This window comes from Triticum urartu, chromosome 7 (assembly GCF_003073215.2).
Source record: "Triticum urartu cultivar G1812 chromosome 7, Tu2.1, whole genome shotgun sequence".
In the NCBI taxonomy this organism is placed as follows: Eukaryota; Viridiplantae; Streptophyta; class Magnoliopsida; order Poales; family Poaceae; genus Triticum; species Triticum urartu.
Genome location: NC_053028.1, coordinates 263,477,624 through 263,496,828, shown reverse-complemented (window position 1 = coordinate 263,496,828; position 19,205 = coordinate 263,477,624). Strand labels below are relative to the sequence as shown.

Genomic DNA, 19,205 nt, shown 5'->3' with positions numbered 1-19,205 from the left:
TCCTGAAGTACCTTAAAAGGACTAAGGATATGTTTCTCGTATATGGAGGTGACAAAGAGCTCATCGTAAACGGTTACGTGGATGCAAGCTTTGACACTGATCCGGACGATTCTAAATCGCAAACCGGATACGTGTTTACATTAAACGGTGGAGCTGTCAGTTGGTGCAGTTCTAAACAAAGCATCGTGGCGGGATCTACATGTGAAGCGGAGTACATAGCTGCTTCAGAAGCAGCAAACGAAGGAGTCTCGATGAAGGAATTCATATCCGATCTAGGTGTCATACCTAGTGCATCGGGTCCAATGAAAATCTTTTGTGACAATACTGGTGCAATTGCCTTGGCGAAGGAATCCAGATTTCACAAAAGAACCAAGCACATCAAAAGACGCTTCAATTCCATCCGGGATATAGTCCAGGTGGGAGACATAGAGATTTGCAAGATACATACAGATCTGAATGTAGCAGACCCGTTGACTAAGCCTCTTCCACGCAAAACATGATCAGCGCCAAGGCTCCATGGGTGTTAGAATCATTACAGTATAATCTAGATTATTGACTCTAGTGCAGGTGGGAGACTGAAGGAAATATGCCCTAGAGGCAATAATAAAGTTATTATTTATTTCCTTATATCATGATAAAAGTTTATTATTCATGCTAGAATTGTATTAACCGGAAACATAATACATGTGTGAATACATAAACAGAGTGTCACTGGTATGCCTCTACTTGACTAGCTCGTTAATCAAACATGGTTATGTTTCCTAACCATGGACAAAGAGTTGTCATTTGATTAACGGGATCACATCATTAGTTGAATGATCTGATTGACATGACCCATTCCATTAGCTTAGCACCCGATCATTTAGTATGTTGCTATTGCTTTCTTCATGACTTATACATGTTCCTATGACTATGAGATTATGCAACTCCCGTTTGTCGGAGGAACACTTTGTGTGCTACCAAACATCACAACGTAACTGGGTGATTATAAAGGAGCTCTATAGGTGTCTCCAAAGGTACATGTTGGGTTGGCGTATTTCGAGATTAGGATTTGTCACTCCGATTGTCGGAGAGGTATCTCTGGGCCCTCTCGGTAATGCACATCACTGAAGCCTTGCAAGCATTGCAACTAATGAGTTAGTTGCGGGATGATGTATTACGGAACGAGTAAAGAGACTTGCCGGTAACGAGATTGAACTAGGTATTGGATACCGACGATCGAATCTCGGGCAAGTAACATACCGATGACAAAGGGAACAACGTATGTTGTTATGCGGTCTGACCGATAAAAGATCTTCGTAGAATATGTAGGAGCCAATATGAGCATCCAGGTTCCGCTATTGGTTATTGACCGGAGACGTGTCTCGGTCATGTCTACATTGTTCTCGAACCCGTAGGGTCCGCACGCTTAAGGTTACGATGACAGTTATATTATGAGTTTATGCATTTTGATGTACCGAAGTTTGTTCGGAGTCCCGGATGTGATCACGGACATGACGAGGAGTCTCGAAATGGTCGAGACATAAAGATTGATATATTGGAAGCCTATATTTGGATATCGGAAGCATTCCGGGTGAAATCAGGATTTTACCGGATTACCGGGAGGTTACCGGAACCCCCCGGGAGGTATATGGGCCTTAGTGGGCCTTAGTGGGAGATAGGAGAGGTGGCCAGGGATGGGCCGCGCGCCCCTCCCCCCTTAGTCCGAATAGGACAAGGAGAGAGGGGGCCGGCGCCCCCCTTCCTTCTCTCTCTCTTTCCCCCCTTCACGAATCCTATTCCAACTAGGAAAGGGGGGAGTCCTACTCCCGGAAGGAGTAGGACTCCTCCTGGCGCGCCCTATGATGGCCGGCCGACCCCCCTCCTTTGAGGCTTTATATACGGAGACAAGGGGCACCCCTAGAGACACAAGTTGATCCACGTGATCATATTCTTAGCCGTGTGCGGTGCCCCCTTCCACCATAGTCCTTGATAATATTGTAGCGGTGCTTAGGCGAAGCCCTGCGACGGTAGTACATCAAGATCGTCACCACGCCGTCGTGCTGACGGAACTCTTCCCCGACACTTTGCTGGATCGGAGTCCGGGGATCGTCATCAAGCTGAACGTGTGCTAGAACTCGGAGGTGCCGTAGTTTCGGTGCTTGATCCGTCGGGCCGTGGAGACGTACGACTACATCAACCAAGTTAACGCTTCCGTTGTCGATCTTCAAGGGTACGTAGATCACACTCTCCCCCTCTCGTTGCTATGCTTCACCATGATCTTGCGTGTGCGTAGGAATTTTCTTGAAATTACTACGAAACCCAACAGTTCCGGTGAGTAACTCCTGGAACATTGAGCATCTTCGCAAGTTTTACCCGTGAGACGCGGCTTGCTGGGCCCCCCGGCAAGCCACCTTTTGTACAAGCATTGCCGATGATGCATGTAACCCTTTGTACAAAGCCAGGCGCAGACCCTGAGCATAAATGAATGAAGCGCTGGCGCCCTAAGTTATAGCATGCATGCTAGGTCGAGTCTCGTCCTTGGTTAGGGTTGATAGTGCTTAGCGGCGACTAACCCCTAGCTTAGAGGTCGAGTGTGCGTCTCTTTGCCGTTCTTTCGTCTTCTTTGGTTCACAGGACTCACAGATATCCTTGCCGGATCACTTGAGGACGAAAAAGAGAAGAGGGACAGACCGACATCTAGACCCCGGCAAGCCAGTATTGCCAGGGGCTGCAAGAGCAAAGATTCACCCACGGCAAACCAGAGTTGCCAAGGGCTACAGCTTCAGATAAGTTCTTCATCCCTTATCATGCATTCCCTTATGGACTGAGGTATGTGAAACCTCGTTTTTTCCTAAAGATGCCGTGCTCCCCTAACTCTAGGCCCTAGGGCTCGTTCCTGGGGCCAGGTTTGGTCATAGTCGCGGCAGCGAGAGGGTGAAACAAGGAGCCTGAACCCACCTCATCCCTGCCTCCGCCAAAGGTGTGAGAAAGGTCGAGCGAAGTGGGGAGACGGCAAGGCCTGTTGCCGGGCAAGGAAATGTTTATCTTAAAGATATCAAGGATTTACTCCTTGTCGTGGGTTCTACCCACAAACAAATGACCCGGCAAGCATCCCTTTTTCATTAAAAACATTCCACTCAGGTACAGTCCATAGGGAATGAAAAACATGAACGTTGGAACTACAAGTTTTAAATTCAGCTAAGGCCCGAAGGCTTACAAACTAAAAAGAGATAAGGTGCCCGTAATCCCTTTCTTGTCCCTCTCCTCAGGAGGCAGGTCAAGGAGGCGAAAAGGGCAAAAGGGGCGCCTAGGCGAGCTACGGGTGGCAGAAGACACCAAGAGAACATCTCGGTGGCCGTCCGAAGGCTGGATGGTGATGGCACAGCAGGAAGCAGAGCTCGAAGACGAGGCGGCAGGACGTCAGCACGCGTCGAAGGCGTCGGTGCCCGCGTACTCCGATTTGACGGCCTTGCCACCCGCCCTCTTCCTCTTCCGCAGCCTCCCAATGCCAGCCGCCCAAGGAGACGACCCCGAGAAGTTCAGGGAGCCGGCGACACGGATGATGGGGTCGCCGGTGCCGCACGGAGCGGGGCCCGACACCTAATCGGACCCGTCATCCTGCCGCCTACTACCCTCGTCGTCGCTGCCGCTGTCCTCCTCGTCACTCTCGCCCGAGGAGGAGTCTTCGCTATCAGAAGACCTCTCCACGCAGCACCTTGCACGGGTCCCGAAGCACCCGAAGACCTTGACGGAGAGAAGGCCACCCTCCATCAGCTTGAAATGGAGAGTGAGCCCCTCCGTCAAGCGGTAGATATGAGCGAACGTCTTCCATCCTCGACGAAGATACATCACGTGAGGGGCTGGGAAGTCGACGCGAACCCGCGTGCCGCTGATCCCACAACCCCTCATGTGCAGCCGCAGCGACTCCGGTGGATCCAGCTCCATCTCCCGCGCGAATGGAGCCGGGAGACGAAGGCGACGGCGAGGCGGCCGGCGCAGCCTGACGAAGAACTCGCAAGGGTCATCCCCAACGTGGCCCTCCATGGGGGGAGGAACTGCTGGCGGAGGCGAGGCCGGCGCGCCGCCCCGTCCTCCTCTTCCCCGAGCACCTCGGCCTCGCCCACGGCCTCGCCCCCTCCCCCTTCCCCTCGCGGCTGGCTCTGCCACCGAAGGTGCAGGAGAAGGATGGACGCGTTGTCGAGCGGCGACCCTCGCCGCCACCGTTGAAGGACCAGGATTCCCTCTCTCCATGGCGGATGGAAGGGGGGAGCAGAAGCTGAAGGAAGGAGGAGATGAAAGAATGCGGGACGCCATCCCCCCCCCCCTCCCGCTCTTTATAAAGGAACGGGGTGGGGGCTCGGCCGCCCCGCTCAGCCAATCAAGACGCGGAAGGCGCAGGGAACTGGGACCGACCCGCCGCCCCAGCCCGCGGCGGCCCGGTTTCCCGCCTCCACCGTTCGCCACCCCAAGCGCATGAGAGCCACGTGGCAGGCGTGCAGGACCGAGGCGACGGGTGAGGCGACCTATCCCCACCCTGTGATCGTGGGGAGTGGACGCCTTGAAGACCATGCCTCGGCCCCGTTCAGTAAATGGGCCGCGCCTCCACGCCTCCCTCCGTTTATGGGGAAGACGCGAACCGCCCCCTTTACTACGACGTGACGCATGCATGCAGAGCTCAGCCCCACGCATGCCGCCCACGTCACACACGCCTCCCCACGCCGCGCCACGCGCGGGAAGCATGGGAAGCGCAGCGCGCGAAGAGACTTACCGCGGTAAAAACCGCCCCGCCTGCCCGCGCATCGTTTTTGGGCCTAGCCCAATGACGCGATTGTGCTTACATGTGGCCCAGGCCCGGGGGCTCCTGTCGGTGTACAAAAAGAGGGGTACGCTTTTTGTACCCCTATAACTGTGCACGGGCAGTCTGAGCCACGGGCACCACCACACTAAGCAAGGCAAGGGAGGTGAGCCAAGGTAAGGCCGAAGCTCGAGAGAAGCAAACCCGGCAAGACCCTTGCCGTGGCAGCTCGCCCCACACCTACGGAGTGAGTCACCCTTGAGTCCACTACCCCCATGGGGCAAGGATTCGGGTGACATCCCCATGGTGGCATGCGGATCTTGGTGAAGACATTCAAGATCAGATACACCCTTTAGAAGATGATGATCCTTGGCGGAATCCCAGCCAAGGAGGACCACAAGGCCCCCGGCAAGAGCCTTGCCGGGGATGACAGCAGGCGCCACGGCAAGACCCTTGCCGGGGCCCCGGCAAGGCCCTTGCCAAGAACACCCGTAGGGCCACCATCAGGCCCACGCCAGTCAAACCTCCACCGCCGTTCGCATGCAGCTGCCGACCCAACCAGCTGGGCAGGCACCTGCGTGGTGGCATGCGGATCTTCGTGGAGACCCACCACTCCGCCACCCCAGCTGCCTGCCTGCCTACATGGCACCGCGGGCGCCGCTGGCCAGGGCGCGTGTCGACACGAGAGGGAGCGGCGACGGACGAGACAGGGCTCTCCCCCGTCCCCGATAAAGCAAGGACACCTGGGCAAGACGCATTAAATGCGCCTTGTCATGTAATGCGAGGGATAACCTCACATCACTGTACCCTTTCCACCTCCTGTGTGCCACTGTGGCAACCCCTTCCCTATAAAAGGAGGCCCGAGGCGACCAGGAGGAGGATTCGGCTTTTTGGAGCTCCTCACGCCCCATAGCTAGCTCAAGAACACAGATATACAGTCCACCAAAGCAGGAGTAGGGTTTTACGCATCCTCGCGGCCCGAACCTGGATAAACGAACCGTGTGCTATCTGTTTGATCCGCTCTTCTCACGACCCCACGCCCCGCAACCGTAGTAGGGATTCTTGTGATCCCATAGGTGTCGTTTCCACCGACATGATTCCACCCAAACCTTTCCGAGGCGGACCACCTCTTAATAGTACGGCTTTCCTACGACTCAAATCCACCAAAAAGAAACGTAGAAAAGACGCCGTCTTCAACAGTCTTCGAGGGGCACCCAACCGTCTTGTGCCTAGCGATGAAATGTCTGGGATACTCAAGGCACACGATTAGTCCGCAAACGCGTTGTCATCAATCACCAAAACACCTTAGAGATAAATATGCCCTTACACTTAGTCCTCACCGTATTTCTCTTGAGCTAAGGTCACTTAGACCTCGCCCAATCACTCGTGGTAAGTCTTCAAGGTAGACTTCCAAAATCTTCACAGACTTGCTCACCGGTACACCATAATTACTCTTGGGTGCTCAAAACATGACGCCTAACCGTCTGGAAGAATGACAATCTTCAAAGGTAATAGACGTCGGATCACAAAGATCAATCTTTTCAGTGATGCTTAATCACTTTTGCTCTGGTTGAGATTTTCCTCACTTGGGTTTCTCTCAAAGTCGTCAGAGGAAGGGTTTCTCTCAGATGACAGGTGTCAAGTTTTCTCTAGAGTAGCCAACCAACATTTGGTTGTAGGGGCGGTTATTTATAGCCAGGGGCAACCCGACATGAAATGTCATTAATGCCCCTTCAGACATGACCATTGTCAGGATAAGGATCTACTTGACAGCTGGCACGTGGCGCAACAACGGTCGGAAAATTGAACTATCAATTTCGTCGGGGCTCTCAATTTCCTCACGATAGGCAGATCGCATTGACAAAATCCTATCTCCTCAGTGTGACCAAATTCGTCGGCGACCAGATGAATTTCATCACTATCACTAGCAAAGTTGTCACTGTTCCGGAGATTTCCAAAGGCTTCACTTGAAGCGGCCTGAGTATGTATAGCTTTGAGCAATTCTTTTGAAATGTGAAATATGTTTTATCTAGACCCCCTTTAATAATACGGTTTTTACTATATGACTCAAATAAAAGAAACTATGAAAACAAAAGTCTTCAAGCCTCAAAGTCTTTACATCAATTTTTTTAAATGTCATATCAATTTCTTCATTTGAAAAAAATACATTTTTAAAGGTCGTCTTTCATCGGTTAAACCAAATCTTTAGGGATTATAACTCATGTGTACACTCACAAACTCCTTAGCGCCTCAACCTATTTGCCTTCAATATTCCAAAAACACCGAGACACTTGATGCACTTACAAAACAACATTGATATAGTACTCTGTGTGGTGACCAGTGGGACGATTCTCCTTTTTCTACAGCTGGTAAATGATTTTCATCCCTCCACGTATAAGCATGTACTCCCTCTGTCCTAAATTACTTGTCACAGAAATTGATGTGCTCACGCTAATGATAAAAAATCTCCAGGAAGTACTCTTTATAGAGGGATCAAGTAATACAACACGGTAGCAATTCTTACAAACCAGTTTCCACAAATTTTAAACTCAGAAAACAAAAGGGTGCAATGTAACCGCATTATTTGTCTGATTCTGATGTGCCATTTGATCCATAATAACGAACACAGGTCACCCAAGATGGTAAAACACTAATCGCTGCAGGCGACAGGTACAGACAGGAGCCGCAGCCCCAATCAGTAGTCGTCGCCTCTGGATATGACTTCTTTACAGGTTGGCCGGAGCAAAATGGTGTGCTCAAACTGGGACACATAGCTTCCCCTCACATCGCACAATGGCGGGTACGGCTGCAAACAGGTCATGAAACCGTGAGTAACCATGTCCATGATAAGACATTCGGATGGAAATGATGGCATTCTATCTCACATATACCTGAACAATGCCAACATCACATAGATTTTTCAGTGCCATGAGATACTTGGTCTCGCCGATGCGGTCCAAGTACCGGCGGCAAAATGCAAGTGTTCCAAAGTTGTTGTTGATTGTCCCCAGTAGCTGCTTGGCTTTTGCTACCCTCAACGGTACATGCCCAACATCAAAGTTCTTCATGTAATGACTGCATTCCAAGTCCTCCCTCACAAATCCCTTTCCTGCAAACAAAATGGAGCTTATGAAATGTAAAACTGTCCAAAATTTGAAGAGAGTAGGGAAAACGGACATCGATTGTAAAGCCAAGAAGGCCATGCGAGTACTTGTACGGACAGAGGAAGTACGTACTTAGTGTATTACTAATGCGATGAAAATGACTTCTTAGTGGGCCTACGAGTTCAAGCTCTATAGTGACATACCTGTAGACCCAAAAGTTTCAATGGCATAAAATTCACCCTCCTCCATTTTAGTTTGCTCTCCGCCTTTTACAATTGGGACTGATTTACCAGCATGGATTTGGTATGGTCCAATGCTGTGTCCATTGAGGTTTCGCACACTTTTTACTGCCGCAAAACAAAGAAGCCATTAAATCATCATGCTGTCACTACAATTCTACTAGTGCAGAATGGGAAAGAAAAAAACTACACATACCTTGGAAAACTTTCCCATTAATTTCAACCTCATATGACTCCATGACTTCTTGGATTGCAGCACCGACATCACAAAGCCGTGCATCTATTCCAGCTTCCTGAAATGAAGGATAAATAAACATTATTAAGTACTCCCTCCATCCCAAAATAAGTGTCTCAGCCTTGGTACAACTTTGTACTAGAGTTAGTACAAAAGTTGACACTTATTTTGGGACGGAGGGAGTACATAGCAAACAATAGACATGACTTAGGGGATATGATTTCAAACATCCATACATCAGATCATTAACAGGTGAAAAACGAAACTCAGATCAGACCCAAACAAAGCACTATATAAAAAGCTGGAGAAATGACAGCACGCTGAAACAGACACTACAAAAGGTAATCAAAAGCACAAGCTTTAACGACAACCTATCACTGTGTTCTTCCAAAGAGTAGAGCTGCTATCAGAAATACTATGAGCAAAGCTGCTTATGGGAAGCATTCATTTGGTAGTATATGAGTCCATTTTGAGTTAAAATGTACCGAGTAAACGAAGTATGTAGAATTACCTTGATTCCAGTATTTGTGGCATCTCTCGTTGCTTGCAGCAACGGATCAAACATGGGATTAAATGCGACGGTAAATGCACAATCAACTATGTGCCCTGGGAAAAATCACATTATCATGTTAGTTTTCATGAATTATGAATATCATGAAGTCGGACTTGCAAGGACAAAACATTAACAAGTATACACCAAGATCATTGAAGAAAGAACCGAACAAAGTAATAAAACAGACATACCATCGATATGTGTCCCAAAATCCAGCTTCATCACATCATCATATTGTAGTACAGTTTTATCACCAGAATTTGGAGTCCAGTGAGCTGCGACCCTAAGCAAAAAATTCTTCCGTCAATGTGAGAAGGGGACGCAGTACTAGGAAGCACTCTAGAGCAATACCGTACCAATTCAACGAGCATCCTGTTGGAAAGGCAATGCCAGCTTGCAGTCCATTCTCCTTGATAAGTTTCCGAACCATGTTTTCCAAAGTCTCGCATAGTTCCATCATTAGCATTCCAGGCTTTATAATGCTCCTCATGTACTTTCGTACCTAGCAAGCCATATTTACATTGTAGAGATGCACCAACCAAAGATACAGATAAAATGAAGCTGGAAAAAATAATAGAGGCTAGTAGGCTAGAATATTCTAAACCTGTCGATGGACTTCTGCAGCTCGGCGAACAGAATTGTACATTGGTTTTTGTAGTCGTTCCTGTTCCCTCTTTTCTTCACTAGTTGTTCTCCATAAATTACTGAAGAGCAAATAACATGAGTAATGTACAAAACAAAAGATAATTATTATTTTGCAGAATCCTTCATTAGCGACAAATGAAACAAAATACTATTTCTGTATCGTTTTAAGAAGTTATAAGATTATCCATGCAATTTTAACCTTTGCCTGTTTTATGAAGGTAAAAAACACCGTATTCCTATGATTCAATACTTACTCATCCTTGTATTCCTGGATTTCTCCCTCAGGAAAATCTCCTGAAGGGAAAAGCTCATCCACAGGGATTGATGGAGGATCTGTCTGCTGAAGGGGGTCCTTCTTCTTTCTACAAGAGAACACGTGAAATGCTCGTAAAATAGAGCAACCAAACAAGAACATTAATTGTTCGACTGAATAATAGAACTCACTTGGCCTTGCTTTTCTTCTTTTTCTTCTTCGCAGCCGCTGAAGCTATACATTCGACACACAACAATAAAATTAATCACATGATTCATGTCCCAGTTTCCAAATGCTAACAAGAATAGCAAGAGATCCACTGGTCCAGCTCTATGAGAAACACAGAAATGAGATCTTGCAAATTAGAGTTGTCACCTCCTGCTCCACCTTCAGATGGACCATCCACTTGTGCGTCATCATCATCTGCTGGTGGTGGTGGGGACTGAGCTTCGGGAGCCCCGCCATTGCTATCTGACGCCTTTTTCAGAATCTCCTGCAGCAAAAACGGGAAGGTTATTTACCATCAAAGAAATAATATACAGCATTGCAAGGATCATCCAAGAGAAGGATGACATGTGAGGTTCAGCAATCCATGTAACCACAGTAGTTGGCATCAGTTGTAGGACTGTTGTAATCACATATCACTTTATAACTGAGGCATGCTAAGGCTAGTCATGGCATGTGGTCAGAGGTCCATAACAGCAATGAAGAGAACTCAGTTAAAACTACACTGTGGGACCAAGTTTACCAATGAGGCAATAAAAAAGCAACTATGGCAAGAAACAACACGCAGTTATCAACTTGTGGTGAATACCAGTTCTGCAAAGCAGAATAATATTGGTCAATAGCTTGTTTGTTTTTTGTTCTTCCCCAACATTTTTTCCATGACCAACATAAGTGAAAAATATGCCCAACATAAGTGAAAAATATGCCCAACACGGTTCAACTCAGAGTAAAAAAAAACTTCTACAGCACAGCACTTACATCTGTTTCCTTGGTTTGCCCAACATGCAATGCCTCCATCTCCTTGGTTGCTGCATCCGTGCTACCCCCAGCCATATTTTATATATATTCCTAATAAATCTCAAAACCTGAATGAGCAGAACGAACATCATAAGCACCAATCCATCCATCCGAGGATAAATTACGTAAGAGAGCAAACTTATCACCCTTTCTTATTAGATTAGAAGGGTGGAAATCCTATTACACAATCCGATTTGAGTCCTTTGCGAGATCACCGGCAGCACGAACATAAACTACAGTACTGTACCTTTTATGGGGGGGGTCCGCGGGGAGGAGAACCTTCCGCGCGCGCGGCGGCCGTCGGCAGCGGGGTCACAGGGGAGAGAAGAGCGCGCAGGAAGCTCGCGACGGACGTCTCCCTCCGCCCCCCTAGCGCCCGGCTGATATCTGCCGGGAGGGTTCGCGTGCGAGGAAGAAAGGGGGTGACGGCTAGGGTTAGGCTTGGACCACGAACGAGAGCAAAGAAGGTTTTGTACGACTGCGACCCGACCCCAAACGGAACGGGGAGGACGGACAAGCACCTGCCAAAAATATTCCTGTTCTCACCCAACTGGGCTTCCTCAAATTCGAACCCAGTAAGTATCGTATGGTCGGCCCTTAAGCCCAGCCCACTAAGGACTGCAAGACCTTAAGACCCCAGCAGCGAAATATCGTCAAGCCTCTTCCCAAACCCTCCCCGACCGCCGCCCCCCGTTCGCCTCCGCCGCCGCCTAGCCACCACGCGCCAGGAGAGCCCCGCGCCGCCGGCCATGGCGGAGGAGGAGGGGACGCAGCAGCTGCCGTTCGTGCGGGAGACGGTCCTCAAGAAGAGGAAGGACAACGAGGAGTGGGCCACCAAGAACCGGGAGCGCAAGGCGGCCAAGAGGCAGCGCCGCCGCCACGACGCCAAGGGCGCCATCAAGCGCCCCGAGGACTTCGTCAAGGAGTTCCGCAACAAGGAGCTCGACTTCCTGCGGATGCGCACGCGCCTCAAGGTCCGGAAGCTGCGCCCCGCCGAGGCCATCGACGCCAAGCTGCTCTTCGCCATCCGCATCCCAGGGTCAGTGCCTACCTACCTGAAGCATCCACCTCTCTGGCTTGCTGATGGTACCTCGCGACTATTAACATCGGATTTTTTGCGTGTGATTGCAGCACTGCGGACTTGCACCCGCAAATCAGGAAGATCTTGGCCAGGCTGCGGCTGACCCAGGTCCTCACCGGCGTGTTCCTCAAGGCCACCGAGGCAAACCTCAAGAGGCTTGCTGCTGTTGGACCTTTCGTCACCTATGGGTAATAACTGAATGGAAATATTTTTCTCCATTGTGTGGCTTGTTTTGCCAGTTCTGTACTAGTAGTTTACAGTGATTGAATGTTGTTAATTGGTGTCACGGTAGGTTCCCCAATTTGAAGAATGTGAAGGAGCTTATTTACAAGAAGGGTCGCGGATATTTCGACAAGGAGCCTTTCCCCCTGACCAGCAATGATCTAATCGAAAAGGTATAATTTCTATGACATAGTCTGAAGATTGAGGTTCAGGCATTCGATTCAAGTAAAGCTTTGACATGCCTACCGGCAACCTAATAATAAGCATAGGAAGTACTCAGCAAGGCATACCAGTGATCTGTGCCTGTTAATTTTATCTAGCCAGTTCCACAATTGCTAACAAATTTGAATACCTTCAGGGTTCAATTCTGGACCAATAACAATGTATTCCAGACTCGGATGCGCCAAATTTGACACACTAAAACACTTCAGTTAGGTTAATTGTATCTTCATCACTGCTACGCGCATTTCTGCTGCAAAACTATTCTCTGGATTATCTCTCATGATGATTTTGTAATGTACACTTTGTGATCATTGTATGTGGTTCTCGAAAAACAGGCTCTTGGAGAACACGGCGTCATATGTTTGGAAGACGTCGTGCACGAAATCTCCACGGTCGGGCCGCACTTCAGAGAAACGGCGAGCTTTCTCATGCCCTTCAAGCTCAAGTGTCCGGAGAGGAGGCTGCAGATGAAGAAGAAACCTTTCAAGGATGGCGGCGACTCGGGCAACCGCGGGGACAAGATCAACGAGCTACTAGAGAAGCTGAACTGAGGCAGTCTACAACTTGCGCCCTCAAACAAGCAATGGACCCGTTATTACCTTGTCGGTTTTTTAATAGCATAGCTGAATGTACCTTTGTTTTGGAAACCCTGCCCGAGTGTTTGGGATCAAATCACGAAATAGCAGAAACTGTTCTTCACCCCGTGTCGTGTGCGTGCTCTGATCTTCGTGATCGATCTGACGTGCTTTGCTGAAACTAGCTGTTTACATTGTTTACTTGCACGGACAGACTAGCCTGAGTAGTTCATACTACGTGAAGTTGGATTATATTGCAACAAAACCTGAGCGATTTTGCCAGATTTGAGAATACTATTCTGTCTGACGGGAATTATTCATTGCGCAGTACTGACTGCATCGGTGTCATAGAAAGAAGAATGTTGCAAACAGCGAGCCTGCATCCGTGTCCACTGTTACGATGTCCGTGGCGGCCGGCGAGACGCCGCAGTCACGCGGCGTATATGCCGCTCGTTGGCTGCTACTCGGCCCAGCCACTGCCTGGTTGCTTGGCGTCCTCGTTGCCTTACCCTTCCGAACAAGCTCCTCCATCGCCTCTGCCTGCTCGTGTCCACTCTCCCACAGCCCATCACCCTCCAGGCCTCCACCTACCGCAGCAGCAAGTGCTCTCGTCGCGCGGCGGCGGCGACGAGGATGTCATCGGCGCCGACGCCGGTGTTCGAGAGGCTGGCCGGGATCCGACCCCTCGCCGAGTCCGGCCGCTTCAAGGCAAGCTCCCCGACCACGCGCCCCCACCCTCCTCACACGGAATCGCCTCTCGTTTTGCTCATCCCCTGAATTGGTATTGCGCTGCTAATTCAGATAACGAAATTACGCATAGGGTTCATGCTGTCTGCGGAACTTCAGCTAGAAATTGGGGAATAGCTGGTTCCTCTGCCAATGACATCTGGTCGTTTCTATCGCTAGGAGTGCCAATACCATTTGCCTCTGCTGCTATGATTTGTTCACAGCCGAGTTTGTCTGGCAGGCATGGTTCCTGGACCAGTTCGGCGTTCTTCATGACGGGAAGAAACCCTACCCCGGCGCCATTTTGGCATGTATGTTGGTCCACACATCGTAATTTATCTTCAGTTTACTGCTGCATCTTTGTGCTGCAATGTGATATGATAGCCAAGTGAGGCATGGATGTTTCAGTGGAGAAGCTCGCTGGGAATGGCGCCAAGATGGTGATAATCAGCAATTCCTCGAGGCGGTCGTCTGTAACCATGGAGAAGCTGCAGAGCCTTGGGTTTGACACGTCTTGTTTCCTCGGGGCGATCACGAGCGGGGAACTCACCCATCAGTACCTTGACAAGTAAGCCTTTTATGCTGATATTTCTTCTGTGGTTTTTTTTTTTGAATGTTCACCGGTAAGGGTTTTATGGGGTTACACACGATCTAGACACTATCTAGACTGAAAGGGCCAGAAACTTAAGATAAACTTCTGTGGTTATTTGGTGTAGCTCAGAAACTTAAGATAAACTTCTGATTTGGTTTCGTAAACGCAGGAGGGATGACCCATGGTTTGCAGCTCTGGGAAGGAAATGTATCCATCTGACATGGGGCAATCGAGGTGCAATTTCTCTGGAGGTTTGTTCTTCTGTTGTTTTTCTCTGGCAGTTGTTTCTTCTAAGGAATATTAGCATTGAATTTGGCGTGGCATACTCATATATTCCTGCCAAATGGCTGAGGTCATCTAACATGTATGAAGAAGTATTAATAATGACAAGAATGTGATATCAAAAAGCATTCTTACTTATGAGGCACTTTTACAAGATTCCATGTCAAATGATTTCTTGTTTTCTCCTATTAGGGACTTGGTTTGCAAGTTGTGAACAATGTTGACGATGCAGAGTTTATACTAGCCCATGGTACTGAAGCCCTTGGTTTACCTTCTGGTGATCCACTTTCGAAAAGTCTTGAGGAGCTTGAGCAGATTCTAGTGCTTGGTATACAAAAGCGACTTCCAATGGTGGTAGCTAATCCAGATTATGTCACTGTTGAAGCTCGAAACCTGCGTGTCATGCCTGGTGGGTTAATGATTTTCATATCTGATGCCATGTTGATTGTTTAACCATTACCAGGTAGCAGAGTTGTTTTAACTCATGAATGTATCTGCTTGCCTATCCTACACTATAAATTTGGACATTCTTTATTTCTGATTCATGAGATATTTTTCTTCTTTTCTTCTTCAAAAAGAGATATGTTAGAAGTATGGCCATCTTTTACAGTGCCAACTGATGGTGGTAATATAATGTTTCTCTTTTAGGCACTCTGGCAGCAAAATACGAGAGTCTTGGTGGTGAAGTAAAATGGATGGGGAAGCCTGATAAGGTAATGCATGACATGTCTACTCTTTGTAGACTAAACGACTGATTCAACAACTTAAACATAATACATAATTGAAATGGCATTCACGCTATGATGGCCCACAGGATTGTGAACTTGTGATTGCAACTGCACTTTATTACTCCTACTTGATTTGACAGACTTCTCTAGGATCACCCTTTCTGTATTTAAGTTTTTGCGTGGGAAACTGTCCCTCGGCTCTCGCCAGGTACTGACTTTGTTGCTGCTTTCTCAGGTTATCTATACATCAGCAATGTCCCTAGCAGGTGTTGAAGCACACGAATGTATCACCGTAGGTGATTCGCTGCACCACGACATCAAAGGCGCAAATGGAGCCGGAATGGCATCTGCATTCATCACTGGAGGGATCCATGCGGATGAACTTGGACTCGGTGAATTTGGAGAAACTGCTGGAGATGATGCCGTCAGTGCGTTGTGTTGCAAGCATAGCTCATACCCATCTTACATTTTGCCTTCATTTTCATGGTAGAAAACACGGTTTAGATTCAGGCACACCGTTTAAACGGGATTGCGGCCTTGGATAACGATGCTCTTTTCAGTTGTCAAAGTGAGCATCAAGATCGTGGAGGTGGTTTCAGTGCCGCACTAAATTATTAGCGTTATGCATTTTCCGGAAATAAAATATCTGTTGATTTGATTGATAGGAACTGCATGCAATCGTGTGTGGAGGAAACATCCTCTGTGAAATATTTATATGCATTGTTAAATTATGCTCCAGAACCCAGGCGGTGTACAACATACTATGCTGGGAAGCTGGCTTGATGCTTTGATCTGGAGGTTAAAGTCTTCTGATTCTGGCAGAGGCAATGCCACTTGTTGGTTGGCTACGTCGTAATGATCCAATCGTTTGAGTCTTCAGGTGGGCGCTAGGATCGTGGGCATCCTTGCACAAACCGGAGTTGCAACTTGCTAGGACTCTGTAGTCTCGAGGAGCAAACGACTGGAGACGGTGGGGATGGCATTCTTTAGCACTGAAACATGACAAAGACAAACGGCGATGGCATCATTCACATGTTCTGCAGATAAATAGTTCAGTTGCTCTTCAAGAGAATGATCTTCAAATTATGGAGTAATGGATTTTTTTTAGGGAACCATGCTCAACTTTATTCAACCTGTTCAAAGGAACCTACAAATAAATGTTTTTTTACCATTAGCAACTCGAAGAAAATAGTCAGTGATTATCCCCTTGTAATAACCGTCTCTCATTAGCACTCAGGGACGGAGCTCCCATGTATTCACTGGTGTCAATTGACACCAGTGCCTTCTGGCTTTTCAGCTAATAGTATTAACAAAAACTGCGTATGACCCCAGTTCAAAAATTCCATTGACCCCAGCCCAGCAGCAGACCAGCTAATCCCTAAAGCCTTAGCCCATAAAATCCATTAAGTTCTAAAAGAAATCAACAGCCTGCGGCAGCAAACAACGATACAAGGCCAGGCCCAATGCGTACGCACTATGTATCAATTAATCGATGTACGCTACCCGGCTGTTGTACGTGTACGCAAACAGACAGACGCCCTCGTCTCTTCGCCTCCTCATCTCGAATCCTAATTCCGCAGCCGCCGCAGCGAATCGGCGACGAACAACGGCGAACTCGACACCGTTTCATCGGGTGAATGTTGACATCGGCTGACCGTCCGCCAGTGCATAATCTTTAATTTGCAAGTGTTGGCTCTTCCAATCCCAGGTAATTTGCACCTTCTCTCTCGCCTCTCGATCTCTAGACTGTCTACAGACTACGATTCTACAGGTGCATTGATTTCATCATGGCTATTGGCTAAGTAATTTTTTTAGTTTATTTTCTTTGATTTCCCAGGACCAGGAAGATATGGATAAATTTTTGTTGAAAGGGAAACGACCAACACTAGATAGTAATGTGGCAGGGCCTTCAAGGCCAGTTAGACCAGCACTTGATTTGCTATGTGGAGAAAGACATATTTTCTACAATAACAAATGACGATGTGATTGATCTATTTAAGAAGATGAAAGATCGAGAAGGAAAGTTATGAAATGTGAGTCTCTTATCACTTTATTTTTTTTCTTAACGATACTTATTTTTTGCACTATTTCTTTCTTACTATTGTTGTGAATATAATATGTTCTTTTGTTCATCCTTTACAGAAAGTTACAAATGAAACGTTCCAAAGTCATCCTTTTGCCTATTATTTCCGGAATATGTAAAGAAGTGTTATTTTATGACTTTGCTCAGCCAATACTCGCTACTCGGTATGATTTTTTTAGATGTAATAATAATATCAACTGCATATTGTTGCTTTTTATATCGCTCTCGGCCATTATCTATGTTGTTGCACCACTATAATTTCTGCTAGCGGCTTAGCCTGGGAAGCGGTTGACACCAGTGCCCACTTTTTCTAGTTTCGTCCCTGTTAGCACTCTGAATCTAATGTAGCTCCTCCTCAACATATAGCTCATGGAGTTCAATTAGAATTTCCACTTTACAATTATAAGCCTCCACATCTAAAGGAGTAAGCTCTTCTAAACTTTCTAGGACCAGCAGCTCCTACTCAAGTTCTTTTCTTCTTTTTTTATTAACAAGGGGAAGGAACACTGTTTTTAACACCAAGCCAAATCAAACCAAAGCCTCTGGTCTTGTTATCCCCTGAAAGCTGCACCCCATAGTTCAAAACCAAAGGATTGTGAGCAGACAACTCCCTTACTAACTTAACAACATGCACTAAAGGGAAAAGATGTATCTAGGCTGGAGGCATAAGGATTCTATCTAATTTCTCCAGGGTGGGGTTCTGTTGCTTTTTAGACCAAGTATACATGCCCCTAAACATTGTTGCTTACATGTTGGCTATTCTGATTGAGCGTGCTAAGCAGGACGGCCAGATAGAAGGAGTAGTGTCACATCTTGTGGATGGTGGCCTCTCTATTCTGCAATACGCCGATGACACAATTCTTTTTATGGAACATGACCTAGACAAGGCTCGAAACCTAAAACTCTTGCTCTCAGCGTTTGAGAAAATGTCGGGTCTCAAAATTAACTTCCATAAAAGTGAACTTTTCTGCTTTGGAGAAGCCGTTGAGGCGGTTGCCGATTATGCTGACCTCTTTGGTTACGCACATGGCCAATTTCCGATTAAATATTTGGGAATACCGATCCACTATCGGCGTCTCACCATTGCGGAGTGGAAGCATGTAGAGGAGCGTCTAGAGAAACGATTGAGCAGTTGGAAAGGCAAGCTGCTCTCAGTTGGAGGACGGCTGGTTTTGATTAACTCCGTTCTCACAAATATGGTTCTCTATATGCTTTCTTTCTTCCAACTCCCAAAAGGGGGTCCTGCAAAGATTGGATTATTTTAGATCCAGGTTTTTTTGGCAAGGAGATGGAGAAAAGAAAAAATATCGGTTGACCAAATGGAGCATGGTTTGTAGGCCAAAAGACCAAGGCGGCCTTGGAATTCATGACCTACAGGTCAAGAATGAGGCCTTGCTCAGTAAATGGTTGTTCAAACTTTTTACTGAGGATGGTGTTTGGCAAACCATGTTGCGCAACAAGTATCTAGGCCAAAAGGCAGTGTCCCAGGCATATTGGAAACCTGGTGACTCGCACTTCTGGGTTGGCCTAATGGTGGCAAAGAAACATCTCTTTCGCTTTGGGTCTTTCGCGATAAAAGACGGGTCGGAGATTCGATTCTGGGAAGACATCTGGCTAGGCAATGCCAGTCTCAGAGAGCAATATCCAGCCTTATATAACATTGCTCGCGATAAGAACAACACTATTGCGCACGTGCTCAGTTCATCCCCGCCGAACATTTCGTTTAGGCGGGATTTGATTGGCCCCAGACTTATGTCATGGCATAATCTTTTGTCCCGGTTGGATTCGATTAACCTGACACAAGGTCGGGATGTGTTTCGCTGGAACCTTACTACATCAGGGTCTTTTACAGTAGACTCTATGTA

The 19,205-nt window shown here is 47.6% G+C and overlaps 3 protein-coding genes across 3 annotated transcripts; 2 read left to right on the top strand and 1 right to left on the bottom strand.

Moving 5' to 3' along the window:
- Positions 1-7,232: 7,232 nt before the first annotated feature.
- Positions 7,233-11,341, bottom strand: LOC125522128 (methionine aminopeptidase 2B-like). Its single transcript, XM_048687203.1, has 13 exons — positions 11,077-11,341; positions 10,791-10,897; positions 10,182-10,299; positions 9,998-10,040; positions 9,808-9,915; positions 9,513-9,612; positions 9,265-9,410; positions 9,100-9,191; positions 8,867-8,961; positions 8,317-8,413; positions 8,085-8,228; positions 7,669-7,886; positions 7,233-7,583 (listed from the first exon to the last, which is right to left on the bottom strand). Exons 2-13 carry the CDS (start codon positions 10,863-10,865, stop codon positions 7,473-7,475), a joined length of 1,347 nt encoding a protein of 448 aa, XP_048543160.1. The 5' UTR covers positions 10,866-10,897; positions 11,077-11,341; the 3' UTR covers positions 7,233-7,472.
- A 135-nt stretch (positions 11,342-11,476) lies between these two features.
- LOC125522130 (60S ribosomal protein L7-2-like) lies at positions 11,477-13,053 on the top strand. Its single transcript, XM_048687205.1, has 4 exons — positions 11,477-11,868; positions 11,961-12,098; positions 12,203-12,305; positions 12,690-13,053. The coding sequence occupies exons 1-4, from the start codon at positions 11,579-11,581 to the stop codon at positions 12,903-12,905; spliced, it is 747 nt and encodes a 248-aa protein (XP_048543162.1). The 5' UTR covers positions 11,477-11,578; the 3' UTR covers positions 12,906-13,053.
- A 306-nt stretch (positions 13,054-13,359) lies between these two features.
- Positions 13,360-15,919, top strand: LOC125522129. Its single transcript, XM_048687204.1, has 7 exons — positions 13,360-13,637; positions 13,897-13,966; positions 14,064-14,223; positions 14,417-14,498; positions 14,722-14,938; positions 15,178-15,242; positions 15,493-15,919. The coding sequence occupies exons 1-7, from the start codon at positions 13,563-13,565 to the stop codon at positions 15,745-15,747; spliced, it is 924 nt and encodes a 307-aa protein (XP_048543161.1). The 5' UTR covers positions 13,360-13,562; the 3' UTR covers positions 15,748-15,919.
- Positions 15,920-19,205: the final 3,286 nt, after the last annotated feature.

What these genes read in the sequence shown, in the direction of transcription:
- LOC125522129 (XM_048687204.1), top strand. Translation starts at nt 13,563, where the DNA reads ATGTCATCGGCGCCGACGCCGGTGTTCGAGAGGCTGGCCGGGATCCGA. An exon ending in CCCCGGCGCCATTTTGGCAT is followed by an intron (nt 13,967 to 14,063) that starts GTATGTTGGTCC and finishes TGGATGTTTCAG; the next exon opens with TGGAGAAGCTCGCTGGGAAT. An exon ending in ACCCATCAGTACCTTGACAA is followed by an intron (nt 14,224 to 14,416) that starts GTAAGCCTTTTA and finishes TCGTAAACGCAG; the next exon opens with GAGGGATGACCCATGGTTTG.
- LOC125522130 (XM_048687205.1), top strand. Translation starts at nt 11,579, where the DNA reads ATGGCGGAGGAGGAGGGGACGCAGCAGCTGCCGTTCGTGCGGGAGACG. An exon ending in TTCGCCATCCGCATCCCAGG is followed by an intron (nt 11,869 to 11,960) that starts GTCAGTGCCTAC and finishes GTGTGATTGCAG; the next exon opens with CACTGCGGACTTGCACCCGC. An exon ending in GGACCTTTCGTCACCTATGG is followed by an intron (nt 12,099 to 12,202) that starts GTAATAACTGAA and finishes GTGTCACGGTAG; the next exon opens with GTTCCCCAATTTGAAGAATG.
- LOC125522128 (XM_048687203.1), bottom strand. Translation starts at nt 10,865, where the DNA reads ATGGCTGGGGGTAGCACGGATGCAGCAACCAAGGAGATGGAGGCATTG. An exon ending in TAATGGGAAAGTTTTCCAAG is followed by an intron (nt 8,229 to 8,316) that starts GTATGTGTAGTT and finishes GTTTTGCGGCAG; the next exon opens with TAAAAAGTGTGCGAAACCTC. An exon ending in TGAAACTTTTGGGTCTACAG is followed by an intron (nt 7,887 to 8,084) that starts GTATGTCACTAT and finishes TTTTGTTTGCAG; the next exon opens with GAAAGGGATTTGTGAGGGAG.